The following is a 19,745-nucleotide window of genomic DNA, read 5'->3' as shown; positions in this document are numbered from 1 at the left end:
ACAGTGATGAGATATATATTGTATATTTTGAAAATCCCTTTACAATGTGCATCTTTGTTGCCAGCCATTTAGAATGATAAACTAAAAAGATTGTCCAATTTAGGTTGCGGTTTCTGCTCTACTGCATCGTAGCGTGAAAATTCAGACAAGAATTTCAAAAAGTCCTTTGTCAACTTTATTTTTTTTCTTCTTTCTTACATATGAAAAACAATTCTCTCCCACAGAAATAAACAAAAAAAAATCCCCACCCCACCCACCCCCTTTAAAAAAAAAAAAAAAACACAACACAAAACAAAATCGAGACATTGGTTTCCTCCACCAAAAGCGAAGCTGTGCTAGTTTCAAATCTTTCAGATTTAAAATAAATATTCTACTTCTTTCCAGGTGTAGACATGCTCGTCTCTTTACATTCTCAAATTAAAGGTTGCATTTATTTTAATTTTATTTTAACAAGTATATTTGTGGCGAGTCCCCGCTCACTGTGTCTGATAACCTGCCATTCCAAAGCCCGCTTGGTTTGGTATTACAGCAGGGGCCCCCTGTCCTTGAGCCGGCTGAGCCCCGAAACCTCCCACCCAGGCTGGGGATTGAGACTGCCTGGAAGACAAACAAAGCGACAGGTTAGGGTTTGCTCGGGGGGGGGGGGGGTTAACTTGAATGCTTTGATTCAAAGGGTATTTAAGAAGTTTGTTTGTAACCTTGATATGTTCTGGGCTGCCGCCGCCGCCAACAGCGAGTCCCTGAAAACAAGAGGCTACATTTCAGTGGGTTTGTTACAGGGTGCAGACCTGCTTATTTCAGTGGGTTTGTTACAGGGTGCAGACCTGCTTATACACATTTCAGTGGGTTTGTTACAGGGTGCAGACCTGCTTACTTCAGTGGGTTTGTTACAGGGTGCAGACCTGCTTATACACATTTCAGTGGGTTTGTTACAGGGTGCAGACCTGCTTATATGACTGACTCAGTTTGCATTTAGATTATTTAACACTAGCTACAATAAGACAAATGTGAAATTACAGGTTTAAAAAAATCTTAATGGCGACTGTAGTCTGCAAGAGGATCTTCTGCATGTAATTTTCTTTAGTGGTCTCAGCTACACACACTTCACATCTGTAAGAATATATCTTTAACTGCTGTTTATGAAATATCAATATTCGATACTGCTTCCAATGTAACTTCTTACTAAATAAATGTAGTTCTTAATGCAAATAGGAGCAAAATGCTTAATGCCCTAGATGGTCACCTAGTGACACACAGAAACTATAGAAAATAATAAAACAAATTGCTGCAAGTACAAAATGAGCTGCTGTAGTTTAGATACAGTGCCTTGCGAAAGTATTCGGCCCCCTTGAACTTTGCGACCTTTTGCCACATTTCAGGCTTCAAACATAAAGATATGAAACTGTAATTTTTTGTGAAGAATCAACAACAAGTGGGACACAATCATGAAGTGGAACGAAATTTATTGGATATTTCAAACTTTTTTAACAAATAAAAAACTGAAAAATTGGGCGTGCAAAATTATTCAGCCCCTTTACTTTCAGTGCAGCAAACTCTCTCCAGAAGTTCAGTGAGGATCTCTGAATGATCCAATGTTGACCTAAATGACTAATGATGATAAATAGAATCCACCTGTGTGTAATCAAGTCTCCGTATAAATGCACCTGCACTGTGATAGTCTCAGAGGTCCGTTTAAAGCGCAGAGAGCATCATGAAGAACAAGGAACACACCAGGCAGGTCCGAGATACTGTTGTGGAGAAGTTTAAAGCTGGATTTGGATACAAAAAGATTTCCCAAGCTTTAAACATCCCAAGGAGCACTGTGCAAGCGATAATATTGAAATGGAAGGAGTATCAGACCACTGCAAATCTACCAAGACCTGGCCGTCCCTCTAAACTTTCAGCTCATACAAGGAGAAGACTGATCAGAGATGCAGCCAAGAGGCCCATGATCACTCTGGATGAACTGCAGAGATCTACAGCTGAGGTGGGAGACTCTGTCCATAGGACAACAATCAGTCGTATACTGCACAAATCTGGCCTTTATGGAAGAGTGGCAAGAAGAAAGCCATTTCTTAAAGATATCCATAAAAAGTGTCGTTTACAGTTTGCCACAAGCCACCTGGGAGACACACCAAACATGTGGAAGAAGGTGCTCTGGTCAGATGAAACCAAAATCGAACTTTTTGGCAACAATGCAAAACGTTATGTTTGGCGTAAAAGCAACACAGCTCATCACCCTGAACACACCATCCCCACTGTCAAACATGGTGGTGGCAGCATCATGGTTTGGGCCTGCTTTTCTTCAGCAGGGACAGGGAAGATGGTTAAAATTGATGGGAAGATGGATGGAGCCAAATACAGGACCATTCTGGAAGAAAACCTGGAGTCTGCAAAAGACCTGAGACTGGGACGGAGATTTGTCTTCCAACAAGACAATGATCCAAAACATAAAGCAAAATCTACAATGGAATGGTTCACAAAAACATATCCAGGTGTTAGAATGGCCAAGTCAAAGTCCAGACCTGAATCCAAATCGAGAATCTGTGGAAAGAACTGAAAACTGCTGTTCACAAATGCTCTCCATCCAACCTCACTGAGCTCGAGCTGTTTTGCAAGGAGGAATGGGCAAAAATGTCAGTCTCTCGATGTGCAAAACTGATAGAGACATACCCCAAGCGACTTACAGCTGTAATCGCAGCAAAAGGTGGCGCTACAAAGTATTAACTTAAGGGGGCTGAATAATTTTGCACGCCCAATTTTTCAGTTTTTTATTTGTTAAAAAAGTTTGAAATATCCAATAAATTTCGTTCCACTTCATGATTGTGTCCCACTTCTGGTTGATTCTTCACAAAAAATTACAGTTTCATATCTTTATGTTTGAAGCCTGAAATGTGGCAAAAGGTCGCAAAGTTCAAGGGGGCCGAATACTTTCGCAAGGCACTGTATATATATTCCATTGCTAAATACATGTAGACAACATCAGAAAAATGTGTCACTACTTAAAACTTAACAGCCTGTGGTATAACTGGAACACTAAAGTGTTACCTTTCTGGCAGGCCAACAAACTAAAATCAGACTGGTGTAATCCTTTAATTTCTGCATCTTTGTTGACAGTAATGTGGAAAGATAAACTAGAGATTGTCGAAATGAGGTTGAGCTAGTGGATCAATGTAAGGACATTCACAGACAGCTTCGTATAATCCAGCACAACACTGAACTTCAGCTACACTGATCTAATAACGAAAAATATGAGAGACATCTAGGATTACTTACTCAACACCAAAGCCTTGCTGATTCCATGCCTGGCCATACATGCCATAAGATTGCATCTGCCAGCCATTAGCCATGTACTGTCCATACTGCTGTGGGTTTCCATACATCTGACTCCACTGCCCCCACTGGCCATACTCCATCTAAAAGGGCAAAGATTAAGTTTGATTATACTCAGAATGGATAGAGCAAGTCCTGAAATGTCAATACAAAAGATACACATCGTAGCAAAGTGAATATAAAGGGACTATAGTTAATCTACTTGGAATGTTGGAAGCGCAGGTGCGATTGACAGCCCTAAAAGTTAAACAATAAACTTTGAGCAAACACTTAGAAAGCACACGAATTGTAGCAAATATCTTTGTAGATTACCAGAATTCTATATTTATAAATCTGGTCTTATTTATTTATTTTTAAACCATCCAAACCAATTGGGTCTTTCTGGTATTGCTAAAAAGTATCAGAGTTTTAATGCGCCAAGTCATCCTGAGAACTGCATGTAAAAGTAGTTTTGTTAGTTTGAAGTCTTGCCCTACCTGTGGAAAGTTTTTTGCCATGTCGGGTGACTCTTTACCCCAATAACACTTAACAACGTGGCCTTCAATGCTAGTCCCGTTAACTGAAACAATGGCATGGGCTGCACTTTCATGTGAGGAAAACCTGCAAAACATAATAGAATACAATGAGTAATTTAAAGAGCTACTAAAACTTCTGAGAAGAAGCAGACCAACTACTTCACATGATGTGCAATAAGATAAATGTATGCTTGTAATAAAGACAAAACAAGCTGAACAAACAGTGGTATTGTTATCAATAAATCATAGGTAATAAATCATAGGCTGTTAATGTATTTCTTCATGCAAAATAGATTTTAGTCTGGAATAACTATGAACCATAAGATTACCCATCCTTTTAAAATTATGGCTACTCATGTCTTACCTGATAAATGAATACCCTTTTTCGGGGAAAACTCGGATTTCCATTATCTGTCCAAATGGTGAGAAAGTCTGACGCATTAATTGCTCTATAAACAAAAGAAAAACAAACAAACAAACATGAAAAGTATAACATTAAGCAGACTTGAACAAAATAAAACACCTCTGCACAAAAGTTAAAGAACACTGGACACTATTTTACACCAAAAAAATAAAATCTTGTTTCCAATGACTGGGCAAGTGTTAACGATGCATTTTTTTCAATCTGCTTTAGCTTCAAAAACCCTTTGTAAGATTAATACAATGACTTAATGATCTCGGAACAACTGATCCGACTGTCTAAAGAACGACCAGCAAGCAAGCTGTAACTTGACATGAAATTGCAGGATTTGTGTCTCTCTGGTATTATAATATTTTGGTTCAAGTTCAACTTGTTGGTCATGTAATCACACATATAAAAGCAAACTAAAAACAGATTCAACACTTTCACACAAAAGACACACGAATAAACTCAAAGTATATCTACAAAATAAATGTGAACTATATATATATAAATAAATCAGCTGGAAATGTGATACTGAATTTCCCTGTACCAGATCAATGGGCTGAAGGCTATCAGAGAGCAATACATACCTGTTAATCCTGACTGAATGCCTCCACAGTAGACAGTGCAATTCTGGGGGCTCGACTGATTCACAACATCTTCAAATCTCAATTGCTTAGAGCTGTCTATACATTAACAATACACAAAAAACATGTTCAAGTATTTAAAGCAACACAAATATCCATGGCTAGATTGTATTTTATTATTAGCTCCAACTGACTTCATTAAACAAGCAGTCCAACCATAACTGTAGTACCGGTCCACATGAAGCACATGTAATCCTTTTAAAAAGACAAGAAGGTTACTTACTTTCTTGGACATTCTTTGGTGCGGGTGGCTTGCGAGTGGCCCAGTTAGTCCGAATCTGTCGACCTCCTAACCACTGTCCACCCATGTGTACAATTGCATTTTCTGCATCCTGTGAATGGAACATGTTAGTGAACTTTGTAGCTGATAGTAGGGGGAGGAGGGGATTCATATCTCAAAAGGTACTTGAATATACTAAAATTAGAAAAAGAAGTTAACTGTAAAAACAACATGAAAAACTACTTTAATTGTGGAAGGGATTCACATTTGTGCACCACTTGATGAATTTTATTATTATTATTTGTTTATTTAGCAGACGCCTTTATCCAAGGCGACTTACAGAGACTAGGGTGTGTGAACTGTGCATCAGCTGCAGAGTCACTTACAATTACGTCTCACCCGAAAGACGGAGCACAGGGTCACACAGTTAGTCAGTGGCAGAGGTGGGATTTGAACCGGGGACCTCCTGGTTACAAGCCCTTTTCTTTAACCACTTGACCACACAGCCACTGATAATGAAATGAGTAACTTATTTTACTTATTATTTTGTGAAAATAAAATCGAGAGTAGTGTTCATTGTTGTTTATAAAGACCCTGAGAATAAACGTATATTATGTCATTGCAATCACTTAGGTGAAACAATGTCTTGTAATTTGCTGAAAAATCTATATTTTTCAACAAAACTTACAGAAGTATTGTAAGGTCCCTCGGGTCACAGAATACCATGTTTTTATACATGTATCTAAGCAGAATACATAATAAATAACTTAACTTTAAAAATCAAACGAAAAAAGAAATATATGATTTCTGAAGTACTTTAAAATGTTCCCCAGAATGCTCCGAAAAAAGGACACCATTTGCAAGATGCTACTGTAAAAAATAGTTTTGGTGAATTTATAGGAAGAGTCAACTACAGCCAAAAAACGCCTGGTCCTGGGGGAGCACCCACTGAAATGCTTGGTCCTGAAAAAAAAAAAATCTAATAAAACTAACACGTGGCATTACTTGTTACTTTTAACATGTGGCATTACATATTACTTTTACTGTGATTATTGAAATACATTTTTGTTTACAACTGTAAGTCGCCCTGGATAAGGGTGTCTGCTAAGAAATAAATAATAACAAAGGGTTATTATTAATGATCAGCCAAGTTAAACAATATCCTTGCACTCAATTAACTATTAACACGTTTGACAAACATTCATCTGTTAAGTGACTTTCACTTGTTGACCCAGATTGGGGGGCTTACCAGTTTGTTGTAGAAAGACACAAATCCATAGCCCTTTGATTTCCCTGTTGTCATGTCCTTCACAACACGAGCATCCCTGCAAAAAGAGGTGACAAGCTTGTCAGATGCCTGGATGCTTGCCAACTGAAGTTAAAAATAAAAAAGGAACCACACACACTGTACTGAAAGAATAGATTTGGTTTTTTTTTTTTTTTTTTTTTTTTATAAAAAAAATTAACCCTAAAAAGACTAGTATTTAAATTATTTGCCAACAGCTTGTTCAACTGGTAAGCAAAATGAAGTTGAAGAAATATAAATGTAAACATGCAACCTACACTTAGTCAAATAGTAATTCTAAAAAAAAATACACTTGATAGTAATTTAGATCTTTACCACATATGGCGTTCTTTTTATCACTTAATAGTCTACCGTCTAATATTCTACTGACTATGGACAAGGTTTTTATCAAGTAAATCAATACTTCTTACTCTGTTTACCATGCATTCATATAATTCAGCTATTGGTGTTCTGATAATAAGAATACATTAATTGATAAAAGAGAAAAAAATAGGAATTAAAAGGCATACATCGCCTGTTAACAGATTTCTTTATTTTTCCTGGTCAATTCTTTACCATCATTATGGAGTTTGGGCAGCTGTAAATTTCGAAAAATTGACATTCAGAAATTTAGGAAAGGAGAATAAAACTATCAACAATACCAATAAGCACACCAGTACGAAACAACAAATTTACACAGATAAGCTTTAGTAAAACGTTAAAAAAAATGATTGGAAATACTTTGAAAAAACTGCACTGAATATAAAAATGTTAAGATGTAAAAATATTGAAATATATTTATATAAATATAATAAGAAAATAGAAATGAGAAAAAAAATCTACAACTGAGTTTCCAGTGTGCACAGTTCCTTGCAGTTAGCCTTCAAGATCCTGTCCATTATGAGCAATTCTGTAAAATAACCAGAATGCTATTATTTTTAGTTGCGACTCAGAACTACGAAAAGCTGAATGTTTCTTACTTTTTGTATACCGAACATCAAAAGAAACTTACTACTATTGTAACACATTTATTTTTGAAAAAAGAAACAAGGTATATAAAACGATGGACATAGACTAAATGTTTTTGGTTTCTTTTTAATCACTCGATCATTCATCCTTGACCATGACACGCTTGAGTGACTGACTGAAGCATATGCACTTAATCACCTAATTAGTGAGACAGTTGACTGGACACTGGATATGGAGTGATTTCAGCTGTTGAATTGCAATCTTGAATAAAAGCAATAAAGAAAATCACAGAAAAAAAAAATATGCCACGTCTGTCAAGAGAGCAGCGCCTTCGTGCAATCGGCACGATGGAGGCTGGACTAGGGCAGAGTACTGTGGCTCGCTGTCTTGGGTGCTCACAACCAGCAATTTCAAACCTGGTGAGATGGTATAACCAGACACACTCTGTCAATGACAGGCCACAAACGAGGAGACCAAGAGTCACACGACCTGCCCAAGATCGACAGATCATTTTGCAGCATCTTCGTGATGTCAATTGTTAATCAGCACAATAAAAAGTCACTGCACCTGCTCTAAAACAGAGTTTCTCATTTTTCAAGCACATCTAATGAATTTAATCCAAATATAAGCGATAAGTTTCTTTTGATGCTCAGGATACATTAATTACTTATTCACATTTCAAAACTACTTACCATAATCAAATTCAAAACTAAACAAAGAATTAAACAAAAAGCAAACTGTGGTCCATTAAATAAATAAAAGGGGAGGTTGGGGGTGGTTAGAAAGGTAAACATGGGAGATGGTAGATGAAGTTTGTACGCACACTCTGTGTCTCAGATTTTCTAAACTTTTCCTATCAATGTGTTTTCTTTCAAAAACAACTGTTGCTAGTAAAATGTATAATGATACAGAGTAGCTATATCCTGAATAGCAGCTTTAAGCAAAGCAGCTTTAATCAAAAGTATCAAATCATTTTTCAGGACAGCAGACCCATAATTAAAATGTAATACAAGATAGTGTATTAAAACTTAGTAATAGTTGCATAATTAGGGAGTCCTCATAAAAGTATTCCATTACGTTTGGATGGGGGCTTAACAATAACTTAATCACAAATTACTCTGTCAAAAGGTCCACCCCACCTAGTAAAACATTTTAAAGGTTGTTTTACTTACAGCCTGACTTTGCCCATCCTAAAATGCATAGTCCCTTTAAGAGACACAGCTTTTAGTTCCTTAAAGTGTTTAAATGATTCTATTCAAGTCCTGAGGATGGGTACTAATACTTTAACTTAATTAAAGTCAGTGCTTTTGAAAACAGAGTAGAGAGGACATGCTGGAAGTCAGTACAGTGCAAAACGGCGAATGCGTTTGTTCCCACAGTACTTAAGGGCAATGCACGACTGTCAAGGCTACACTGGCAAACAAAACCACTGATCTTCACAATGTGCAGAAAAGGAATGCTTGCCGTGTGACTGGCAAGCATTTTCTAAATATTTAGTTCTACTTTTCTCTTCCACTACTTTAAGTTGTATTTTTGCAGCCAAATTATAAACCACAACAAAGGCGCAGAGGCCAGGATTATAATTATGGATTTGATTAGCCAGTTTCCTCTAGAGGTTGGTCATTCTGGTAGCTAGATAAATATAATACATAGGGGCATGGTTCTTTTGACGAGTCTATTTGAACTTAAAAGCACTGGTGGAGATACAGCTGTCTTTACTTATTTGATTTGTCTGGTCTGAAAAGGACATTACCGTAGCTCAGTCTACACCTTCATGTATAGGTCAACTCATATTAAATTAGACTGCCTAAAACCCAATCAACCCAATAAATAATGTATCTGCACCACCACATTTGGATATATGCTACTACATAACTATAGTTGCTCAAATTAAAAAGCAAAAGCAGGACTTTGAGGGGGGGAAAAAACTGACTAATACATAGGGTGCATGGTTGAATGTAAAAACCAAACAAAGATTAAAATAATTCTGTATAAAAAGGTTAGAGATGATAAGTGACTAGATAACAACAGACATCAACTCTTTTGTCCTTCAATTCATATCTTCTTAAAAAAAAACACATCATTGGAAAAAATATTGCATTTTATTTAAAGTTACCATTCTGTAAAAACAGTGTTTGACATCATAGAAGGTTAGTGCTTTTAAAATTGTACACTTACGAGATTTTACCAAAGGGAGCAAAAGCAGCTTTGATATCTTCTGTAGTTATCTCTGGGCTCAAATCTCCCACAAAGACATGGAAGTGATCTGAAACAGGCAACATAAAAGGATGAAAGTGAGGTTTAAAAAGTTATCAATAAATAAAACTACATATTACTATTCAACATTCATGTCCAGAAATAAGATTCATCTGGTCATTATAATTCACCTGTATGGAATAATGACAACAGCCCATCAATTGGATTTGCATGTACAAAAACGGAAATTTATATCAGTATATCTGCACAGCACACAGGTAAACATGTCACCATATAGTCTTAGTCTGAAAGAAGGTAGTTTCACAATAACACAGCTTCCACTTACAGGAAACATATTCAAAGAGTCACATAGTGACATTGCTAGGAAGATGACAGGACACCACAACAGACAACACTTAACAAGCAGGGGTGAAATGTATAGCCAACTTTAAGAGTGTATCTATAGTTTCCAAATGAAACCTTATGAGAAATTACATTCCTGCAGGAACAAATTGAACTTACTGTGCAGCCAGTTTAGCAGATTTAACAGACCTGTTAAACTTGAAATAGGTGGCATTTTACATTAATATTTCACGATCAATACATTTTAATAAATGTCAGACCCCCTTAATCTGGTCAATAGATTATACTTGTGTTCATAGTCATTGGAGCCTGAAAGAGAAAATAATAAAATTGGACTATACCACGCTGAAGGCTTTGTGCTACAACTGTTACAACTCAGATTTCACCTTTATAATTCTCACAGGACTATAAATGGAAAATTCTCTGCCACAGAAAATAGATGGAAGAACCCAGAGTGATCCAACTATAAAAAATATTTTAGTACAGCATTATGAAAAGCAGAGCCTTTATAGTGTAGACCAGTAAAACAGACACTGATGAAGTCAGTTATGCTCAGGATTGCTAGATATGGGATAGGAGTAGTTTAGGTTATGTTGTTTTGCCAGTGTACTTCACTATGTCCAAGTCTGTAAAGTTCTTAGTATGTTCTACATCAACTCCACAAACTTAATTTCCCTAATGAAACTATTACAAAAACACAAGAATTATCCAAGTCCAGCTTCCAACCAAGGAACAAAAATCCTTTGACATAGAAAAAAAATTAAATATTTCTTCCAGAAAGAAAAGAGGAACTTACAAAAAGAGACAACAGGGAAAGGTACAGGAACTGACAGTCATATAAAAAAAAAAAAAGATGAAACAATGAATTAACAAGCAAGAATTGAAAGGGGACATAAAACAAACAAAAAAGAAATAGGTAAAATACACTTCATACCCAAATGGACATACAAAACAAAAAGACTACAGGTGAACTGAATGGTTTCTTTAAATTAAAAAAAACAATAGGAAAAACACAGTTTTGAAATAGTAAGCTTAAATATTTGTATTTTTTTCTATTTAAAAAAAAAACACCACAAGGTCGCAAATTAAAGATACCAAAGCAACTCCCATGTCCTCTTTTCTGAATTACATTTCAAGCACTTGAAGTTACATCAGCTTTTAGGCAATAAGAAACATCAGCATTTGGTACTTGTTAATACTAACCACACTGCAACACATACGAAGGCTATATCAAACCTATTTTGGTTCCTTGCTCCTTCTCTTCCATTTTGAAAGATGTGCCTACAAAACATCTTGCATTCACAACATAACCTCTTGCAATAAATAGATCTATTTCATATTTGATTTTAAAAGGAGTGGCTCGATACAGGATAATAAATTTCAACACTGTTGTTCAGTTCCTCTAAACCCCTAGTTTTCTTTTCCTTTGAGAAACAGAAAGTGAAACTTACTGGATGTGTCTTTCTTCTGGCTACTTGGAGTTGTTGCCCAATTTACCTTGACCTCCTATAAAAAACACATTTTAAAGTGACATTTTACCATTAGAATCAGTTCAAAATCAATACATAGTATTCATAAGCTGTAGCCAAACTTTTTGTAAACATTCAAACAAACTGAGGACATTTACCAATTAACCTTCCAAAGTTATCTTGTAACTACTAAATGAGCATGATACCTTGGGATACAAGTATATAAACCCTCTTCCTGGGGAGCTGGTGTATTTTAAACCCACTGGTCTGGGTTTCAATTCACTATCGGAAAGTTTATTTAAAAAAAAAAAAAAAAAAAAAAAAAAAAAAAAAAGCATTTCTAGGGTCGTACTGTAACAGGAAGACATCTCTGATGGAACAGATGGTAAACGTGATGTAAAAAGGAACATGATACAGTTTCTATGTGATTGGAGCAATATTTTAAGAACAAAAATGATCTTGATTATACCACGTGTGATCCCAAGTTATTTTCCTTCCAAGTGCTATATAAAAAAAAACTATGCAAGACAGTCATGTGCCTCAAACTAGAATAAAGGGTCATTAGCTAAAACTGAACACACAAAACCAGACTTCATGAAATAGCAGATCCCAGTGCAAGGAGGTGCTGTGAAAACCCAAGTCAGTAATGACAGAGAAAGAATGGAATCTATTTTATTCCACCTTGCTCCCTCTACTTCCTTAATGGTCCATGTCACATGCTTAACCACATGCTCACTCTCCTTAGAAATCCACACACTTGCAGGAGACTGATTTCAACACAGACCACAGTTCTTCCACTGCTTGAGGAATCTGATGTGCATTTTCAGTATCTTCACTTAGCGCTAAACAGTAAACCAAGCCTTTAATGCAAGAAATGCAAAACAAAGGAGCAGTGTTTACCTTTCCCATTATCTTCCTGCCATTCATTGCTGCCAGTGCAGCAGCAGCATCCCTGTGTTCGTAGAACTCCACAAAGCAATAGGGATCATTACTTGTTTGCTGCAAAACAGAAAATCCAACAGAAGCGTTGACCCTTCTGCTATCTGGTTGCTGAGAAAAAAAGCCAGGAGAGTATATTATTGCACAATATTGAGCTCAACATGTAACATTTCAAAGTACAGCTATGCTTAGTCTTAAACATATCTAAGTCCCCAACAATCATGTTCAATTTTACACCCATATAAAATGTTAGTTTGTGACGGTTTCCTAGATTTTTCCTTAACACGGCCGCCTTCATCCTCCCTTGAAAACGTACTGGCAACTGGATCACTGAGCCAGACAGCCACGCATGCTACTATCTGAGGCAGCAGATAGTTAGGAGTTGTGTGCTCAGTTGTTAGTCAAGTAATATACATACAATGGGAATTGTTACTATAGTTTACTCTGTAAATTCGCCTTACACTTCTATTTGTGCTTAAGTTATTGATTAAGCTTTTAAGACAAAAGGCCTCTTGTTTTGAACCTCACTTTCAAATTAAACATATTTCACATACTTGTGCAAAACATCCAAGGTGGACAAGAAACAGCAAAGAAAACTCAAGGGCCATTTTAAAACAGTGTGTTTTCAATCCTAATGCATATCAATTCATATATTTTGCATGACAAACAGCGTACAAAATGTCTTTGCAGAAACAGTTACGGACGGTTCAAAGATTTAAAAAGGCAAAAACTGCAGTTAACCCTCAAAAGCACATGATGGTTAAATTCGACATGCTGTACACATTGTGAAGTGTGGACCCTTACACGCTGATCGTGTCTGTCTGTCCATCCATCCGTACATGCACGATAACTGCTTTGATTTTGCAGTAGTCTCCAAACTTATCATACTCTGCTAGCCTACAGATATTTCGGGTTGAATTTGGTTGAATATTTGTCACCTTTCAGGTAGGGTGTGATTACTAGTCGATTGAGACATGTGCCTGCACTGGGTTTAGTTATATTCAACAATTTCCTAAGTTTGAGGAGTGGTTAGCCACTGGGGAAATCAAGGTTTTGCTCACCGAAAGCAGAGAATATATTTTATGGGTCACACATGACTAATCTCTCTCTCCCCCAACTTCCTGCACCATATAGACACTACATTAAATCTGCCTTACATCAAGAGTTTGGGTCAATAAATGAACTTGAAACAAAAACTTGTTTTAAATTATAAAACCAGGTCAACTCTCCAGTAAATTAGAAGGAAAAAATGTGTGGTCATGCATTAGTCAGTATTCATTTTCCTCAATACCAGCATTTCTTTGTAAAAATAAGCCAAGTCCTTTGGACTTCTTTTCTGCCCAAAATATGCTATTTTGAAAAGGATACATTCTTATTATTAGGCACATGCAGTCAATTAGCCGATCACTCACCCTTCCTTTATTGCAGAATCACTGTGCAGCTGAATTGTGTTCTAAGCTTGCTGTAATGCTTTAAAAGCATTATATCTTGTAAATGATGAAATGCAGCCAAAAGGTTTTGTAAGACTGTGCTAAAGCAAGTAGAGAACTCTATACAAATGAACCGCAAAAGAATAGCTAGCTATAGATAAAGCTTCCTTTGACATCACAGAAATTCCGCAAGATTTCAGACAGATTTCTGAGTTATGTAGGGAAGTCTACTCTGGAGTTAAGTTAATTAGTGTGAAGTTGGGTCCACTGAACACTAGGTGTGACGCTTCCTCGATTCACATGGTCAACTGTGATATTTTTCTGATAATTGATACAGATAAACGTAATGCGAGACTGCATACAAAAAAAAAGTCTACATTGAAATCCGAGAATAAAATGCATTATCAAGCACTGCCTCGCACCAGCTTTTCATTCAATGTGTAAATAATTTTTTTGTCAAGCCCGTCGGAAGTGAAGGCAGGTTATTATTGATCACCACAGTTAATTTAATGATGGAAGGCAACATAGTGAAATTCAACCTGTGTGCCGGCATGTTTAAAATTAACTGCGTGGAATTACTGGATATTTTTTGCAACCAGGACTTGCGTCGAAACAATGAGGCAAGAATCAAGTACCAGTACTCAGGAGACACAACAAATTATTTTTAAACGATGCCATCAGCTGATGATGCATTAGTTAAGGATCCTCTTCATCATCATATCACAGCCAATGCAGGTATGACAGTGTCTGTGTCCCTACAGTATTGTGGAAAACTAATATATACTAGGGGTGGAAATTTCGAATAATAAGATATTCGGATATACCAAGAATAAAAGTTTCAAATACCTGAATACTCAACCTCCAATTACTCATAAGTGACATATCCTTAGCATGGTATTAGCAGCAACCACACATAGGGACGCATAGATAAATACATCAACAGTAACAGCAAAGAAACATCTAAGGCATCTAATGTATTCCAAGTAAAAAATGATTTAAACTAGAAGAAATAAGAATACACAAGAGGGGTTTTAACTATAAAATGCAGAACTTCATAAAAAGGACCTTCAAAACTTTCAACTGCATTTAACACCCTTTGACAACTAAAATAAAACACACAACTGCTTACTAACAAAGCACAACAAAACATATTTGCGCAATAAAATCTATTCTATAATACAGTACATAACATAGAAACGAGATATACTGTAGTATTTGCTGATTGCATAATAATCATTTAAAAAAAAAAAAAAAAAAAAAAAAAGTGATTTCGGAATCAAGCAGATAGCAGTAGGAGACCAATAACAGCAGAACTCAAACAAAGGCTTAACATTGCCTAGGTAGTTTGCAGTCAAAATCCAAATTAAAGTTAACTTAACAAAAAAAACAGACATCACCGACCACTGCGCACATCAAAACATGAAATGCTGGTTTGATTCTGTGTTTTCTTCCAAGGTAGCATATGGGTACTTGCATTTATAGATTGAGCATTTAACTAATTGATTTACAATAGGAAATACTGCAGATTACAGTGCATGTGGTCGCGTTTAACTTTCAAAAATAGTTCCATGCATTGCACAACACAAGCAAAAAAAAACCTTTTTAAACTGAAATACAGTCAAATTAAATCTAGCTAAGGAGCAAAACAAACTTCTTTTATGATGATCCAACCAACAGACCCAACCAATGTGTGTGTGTGTGTGTAATAATCTATCCATCTATATATTAGGTAGTAATTGTGTATAGACCGAGCAATCCTTACCTCTGTAATCATTTTACAGCTCTTGCATGGTCCAATCTGACTAAATAACTGAAGGATTAAGACTTCTGTCACGTCTCTGGACAGGTTACCTACATAGCTGCAAATCAAAAGAAAAAAACAGGTCAGAAATAACCATTACAACTGCAAGGATGTGGAGAAACAATAATTATTTTAAACAGTGTTAATATGTATTTATTTTACATTTAATATACCATTTCCTTCCCAGCTTGCAGGAATGTGTAGTGTTTTCTGCTACAGCTACCTATTAAAAGCTACCTGTTAAAATGAAATCTAAATGTAACACTTTTAATGTAAAGCTCTATTTTGGGTAGTGGTTAGACAACACAGTTTGTCCAATGACAAGCAGTAATTATCGATTTAGAGTGCTAGACAATAACATCTAGTTCAACCTCACCCTCTAAAGATAGGTCAAAGTAATCCAATAAAGTTACAATAATGCATGTTAGAGTAAAGAAGAATGCAAACAATGGTTTCAAACTTTCTTTGCTTGATTAAGGCCGCTGAAAAATGATAGGGGATTTCGAGTAACCTCAAACGTTTCCTGCAAGATCAACCTGCACAGCTAAGCATAACAGTAGTGTTGCATCAAAGAACTGATAGCTATTACAAATATGAAATGGCCAGAGGGAAAAAAGTGCCCCGTGGTATACAGTATCAAGAGTCTTAAGGCTGCTACCCACCAGATGCGATGCTACACGCAAAACTGTACAGCGATGCCACAAAATGAATAGAACCCATACTTTTGATAAGTATAGGTTCACACCACAGGCAACGCGGCAGAGACGCGAAATAAATAGGATTGGATCCTATTTTTTGCGATTTGTGGCAATACAACTAGGGCATTGAGCAACCAGAAAACAGTTTCAATGCACATAGTCCACCAGGTTTGTGAAGCAATTTCCAAAATAATGGAGGAAAAAAAAAAACATACTTGCTGTGGAGAAATACCCAGAGCTTTATGACAAAGGTCATCGCAATTACAAAGATAGAGATGAAACATAATATATGAGAGTCCATTTTTGAAGGAACTGGATATTCCTAGTATCTACGATTTATTGTCATAAGTTGAAATACCGTCAGAGAAGACACTCACAATTTCCACATCGTGTTGACGAATATGTACCAGTTTTGATCATAGTTTTGTCAATAGCAATTTTTAACAAAAGTACAGGCAGTTTTCAAACCTACCGCAACCCCTTGTGTGTCACTTCTGGTGTGTATGGTCGTGTCGCGAAGTTTTTGGTCACCCAATTAAAAAATCAGCGTCTGATTTCTGGCAGCATGGTTATATCAGGGAATCAGTATGTTGCTAGTGTGGTGTAGGATATGTCCATTCCTCTAATGCCAACTATCCTTGGTGTGACAGGATGATGAACCAATTCACTTATTTTACACATCTGCCTCAAATGACCCTCGGAGTTGTGAAGTATCTCCTGCATTTTATGTAGAAAATGTCCTTTCCTCGCACAGGAATTAAACGTAATATTTGGCTAAACAACCTAGCTACAGCTACAGTATCAAAAGCGAAGCACAGAGAACCAAAGGGTATGAAATTGACATTCCTTAACATGTGCAACATAAATGCGTGTCCAGTATTGTTTGGAAAATTATCATCATTATTATTTATTTCTTAGCAGACGCCCTTATCCAGGGCGACTTACAATTGTAAGCAAATACAAAAATCTTGCACAAGTCCAGATACAGCTACTGTACAAACAGCAGGTTATGTTATACATGGTGGTTGTACTTCTACAATAAACACAAGTTCAAAATCGAAGACACCCTACTGCTTATTTTGTTTCTAAATGTTATAAACTGCCCTCAACTTAAGGCTCTGTCCGTATCCGGTATGTATGATAATGTATGCGTAAGTGATGCAACAACAAAACACACATATGGCGCAACATGCCAAAACAAGCCCCAATATTTTAAAACGAGTCCCCACTGGTTTTCTATTGCTGTATCATTAGCATTTTTCAAGTATATTAAGACACAGTGAATACTGTGACGCTTTGAAACCTCAAAAACCAATGCTTTGTCCCGCCCGACAACACGCAGTTACTCTAGCACAGAACTTGCTACCTCACAGCAGTTTACACTCTCTTTCGACTTCTTCTGTGTTATTGGATCATTATTGACACGTTTCGTTGGTGGGAACCCTTAAAACTAAAGAGATGATACAAATCCTAACTGCAAATAGGATAAAATCTAAACAAAATATTATAGTAACAAAGATACAACCGGGTAGCAAGCAAATGCCATGCATTTAGCAAACTCCCACAGTTAAAACGAACTACCCTGAGAAGCCAAAAATGTTTTTAAAATCTTAAATCTATTTCAATTGTTTTAAAAAAATAAAAATAAAACAAACGCAATTTATTTAAAAGAAAATGAAAGTCTGAAGCATTACAACAGCCATGCAGCCATGGTGAACAATCAACACAGACTATCTCCTCAAATACCATTAAACCAAATGTAGTAAAATGTTAAACATAAAACATAAATAAATATAACGCTTTTCAATCGTGAATAATCTGAAAGCAGGCCATTGTATCACTTGGCCATCTGTGCGTGTGTGACTATTCCAGATGTAGCTCGAGTCTTATCGCTGCTTCTTCATCATAGTTGTCTAGCTGTGGGGGTAGCTCTGCAGATATCAAAGTACAACAAAGTTATTAAAATACAATTGGAATCTCTATTTGATACTTACAGGGTCTTGGGGTAGCTGTCGTCATCCATGTTCTGGGATATCGGCCTGTTATTACTGTGCAACCCCTGCGTATTTTGGTGCTGTACAAACTGACTCCGCTGAATTTCTTTCTCTGGTAAAAGATAGAAAATGGCGGAAACCGGCGAGTCAGGAAACCCAGGGCTGCACATGCGCATTGCCATTCTCTAGGCCACAAACTAGGAACGGAAACGTATGACAAGTCACCAAATAAAAATGTTAACGTTTTTAGGTGTAAAATAGTCTAAAAATGTATCAGTTATTTTGTCACGAGTTGGCAATTCTTGGGTTACCGTTGATAAAAAAAAAATGGGAACAGCCAAGTCTCACCTGTTATTTTATGTGCGAACGACTCTAGTGGGTTGCCGGAAGTTGTAGTCTGGGCGTTCCACGTTGTGAACCGTCATTGATACGACTGAAGCAGATACAAACTACAACTACCAACAGGCTTGACTTGCACGGTTGGCACGAGGTGAAAGTTTACCATGTACTATTATGGGATGTTGTTGAAGGTGTTGAATGTTGTTCAGCAATGATTGTTGGTGTTGGTGAAATAAAAATAAACCAAAAGCGAGAAACAGTGTATCCTGTAATGTGTGCTACATATTATACCGGATAGCACGCCGCACAAAGTACTAGTACTGGCATAAAAAAACAACATTCGTTGACAGTTACAACTGTTACTATACATTGAAAACTACTTGTCATGTAGTTTACTGTATTCTTGTATAATTGCGGATTATACTAGGACTCGTTCTGGTGAACACATAATCCCTGGCCTATTTTGAAAACTTTGCACTGGCTGCCGATCAAATATCGTATTGATTATAAATTTCTGCTCCTGACTTATAATGCCAGTAAGGGAATTTCTCCCCTTTCTATCTGACCTCTGATGCTCGACTTTTGTTGTTCCTCCGCTAAACTGGGAACAGTAGGCACTAGAACTTTATCTTGTTCTGCACCTGGCTGTGGAATACGCTTCCACCTGAGACCAGAGATTCTGAGTCCTTGCCTGTTTTTAAATCTCGTCTAAAAGCTCATTTATTTAAATTGACATTTTTGTATATTTTTTTCTGATATTTCTTGTTTTTAATATTGTCTACCTTGGTATTATCTGTACATTTTTATGATTGTATTGTTATTTGTATCTGCCCTATTATATTATATACTGACGTTTTGAAAACTGCACTTACATGAAGAGCTTTTTTTTCATTTACTGACTGAATATTGTTGCATGACTCTTTAAAAGAAAATGTAATATACCCTAAACAAAAATGGAGAAATATTTGCTGCGGGGTGTTTGATGAAGGATAAATGTTTTTTTTTTTTTTTCAAATCACCTTGATCCTGTTTACTGGAATACCAACAAATGGAAAACATAAAAATCATGTGATTTTGTGGCCTTTCAACTCCAACAGCCTCCTGTGTAGTGTGATTATCGGTAAGGCCAGTAAGGTAAAATGTT

The 19,745-nt window shown here is 36.5% G+C and overlaps 1 protein-coding gene across 5 annotated transcripts; it reads right to left on the bottom strand.

Annotated features, from left to right (window-relative positions):
- Nucleotides 1-261: 261 nt before the first annotated feature.
- On the bottom strand, nt 262-18,671 carry tial1 (TIA1 cytotoxic granule-associated RNA binding protein-like 1). 5 transcript variants are annotated; one of them, XM_059035705.1, is made up of 14 exons: nt 18,611-18,671; nt 18,263-18,374; nt 15,532-15,628; nt 12,301-12,450; nt 11,383-11,437; nt 9,551-9,638; nt 6,368-6,443; nt 5,122-5,230; nt 4,842-4,937; nt 4,213-4,297; nt 3,810-3,933; nt 3,277-3,416; nt 699-740; nt 262-597 (listed from the first exon to the last, which is right to left on the bottom strand). In XM_059035705.1, the coding sequence occupies exons 2-14, from the start codon at nt 18,289-18,291 to the stop codon at nt 477-479; spliced, it is 1,212 nt and encodes a 403-aa protein (XP_058891688.1). In that variant the 5' UTR covers nt 18,292-18,374; nt 18,611-18,671; the 3' UTR covers nt 262-476. The 5 variants fall into 5 exon arrangements, with proteins under 5 accessions (XP_058891688.1, XP_033887350.1, XP_033887351.1 ...); XM_034031459.3 differs by lacking the exon at nt 18,611-18,671 and having other exon boundaries at nt 18,263-18,595; XM_034031460.3 differs by lacking the exons at nt 12,301-12,450; nt 15,532-15,628; nt 18,263-18,374; nt 18,611-18,671 and adding an exon at nt 6,934-7,313 and having other exon boundaries at nt 11,383-11,400.
- Between the last annotated feature and the right edge of the window lie 1,074 nt (nt 18,672-19,745).

This window comes from Acipenser ruthenus, chromosome 13 (genome assembly GCF_902713425.1).
Source record: "Acipenser ruthenus chromosome 13, fAciRut3.2 maternal haplotype, whole genome shotgun sequence".
NCBI classification, from domain to species: Eukaryota; Metazoa; Chordata; class Actinopteri; order Acipenseriformes; family Acipenseridae; genus Acipenser; species Acipenser ruthenus.
Note: the sequence above shows the minus strand (reverse complement) of the source record. Positions and strands in the feature narration are given on the sequence as shown.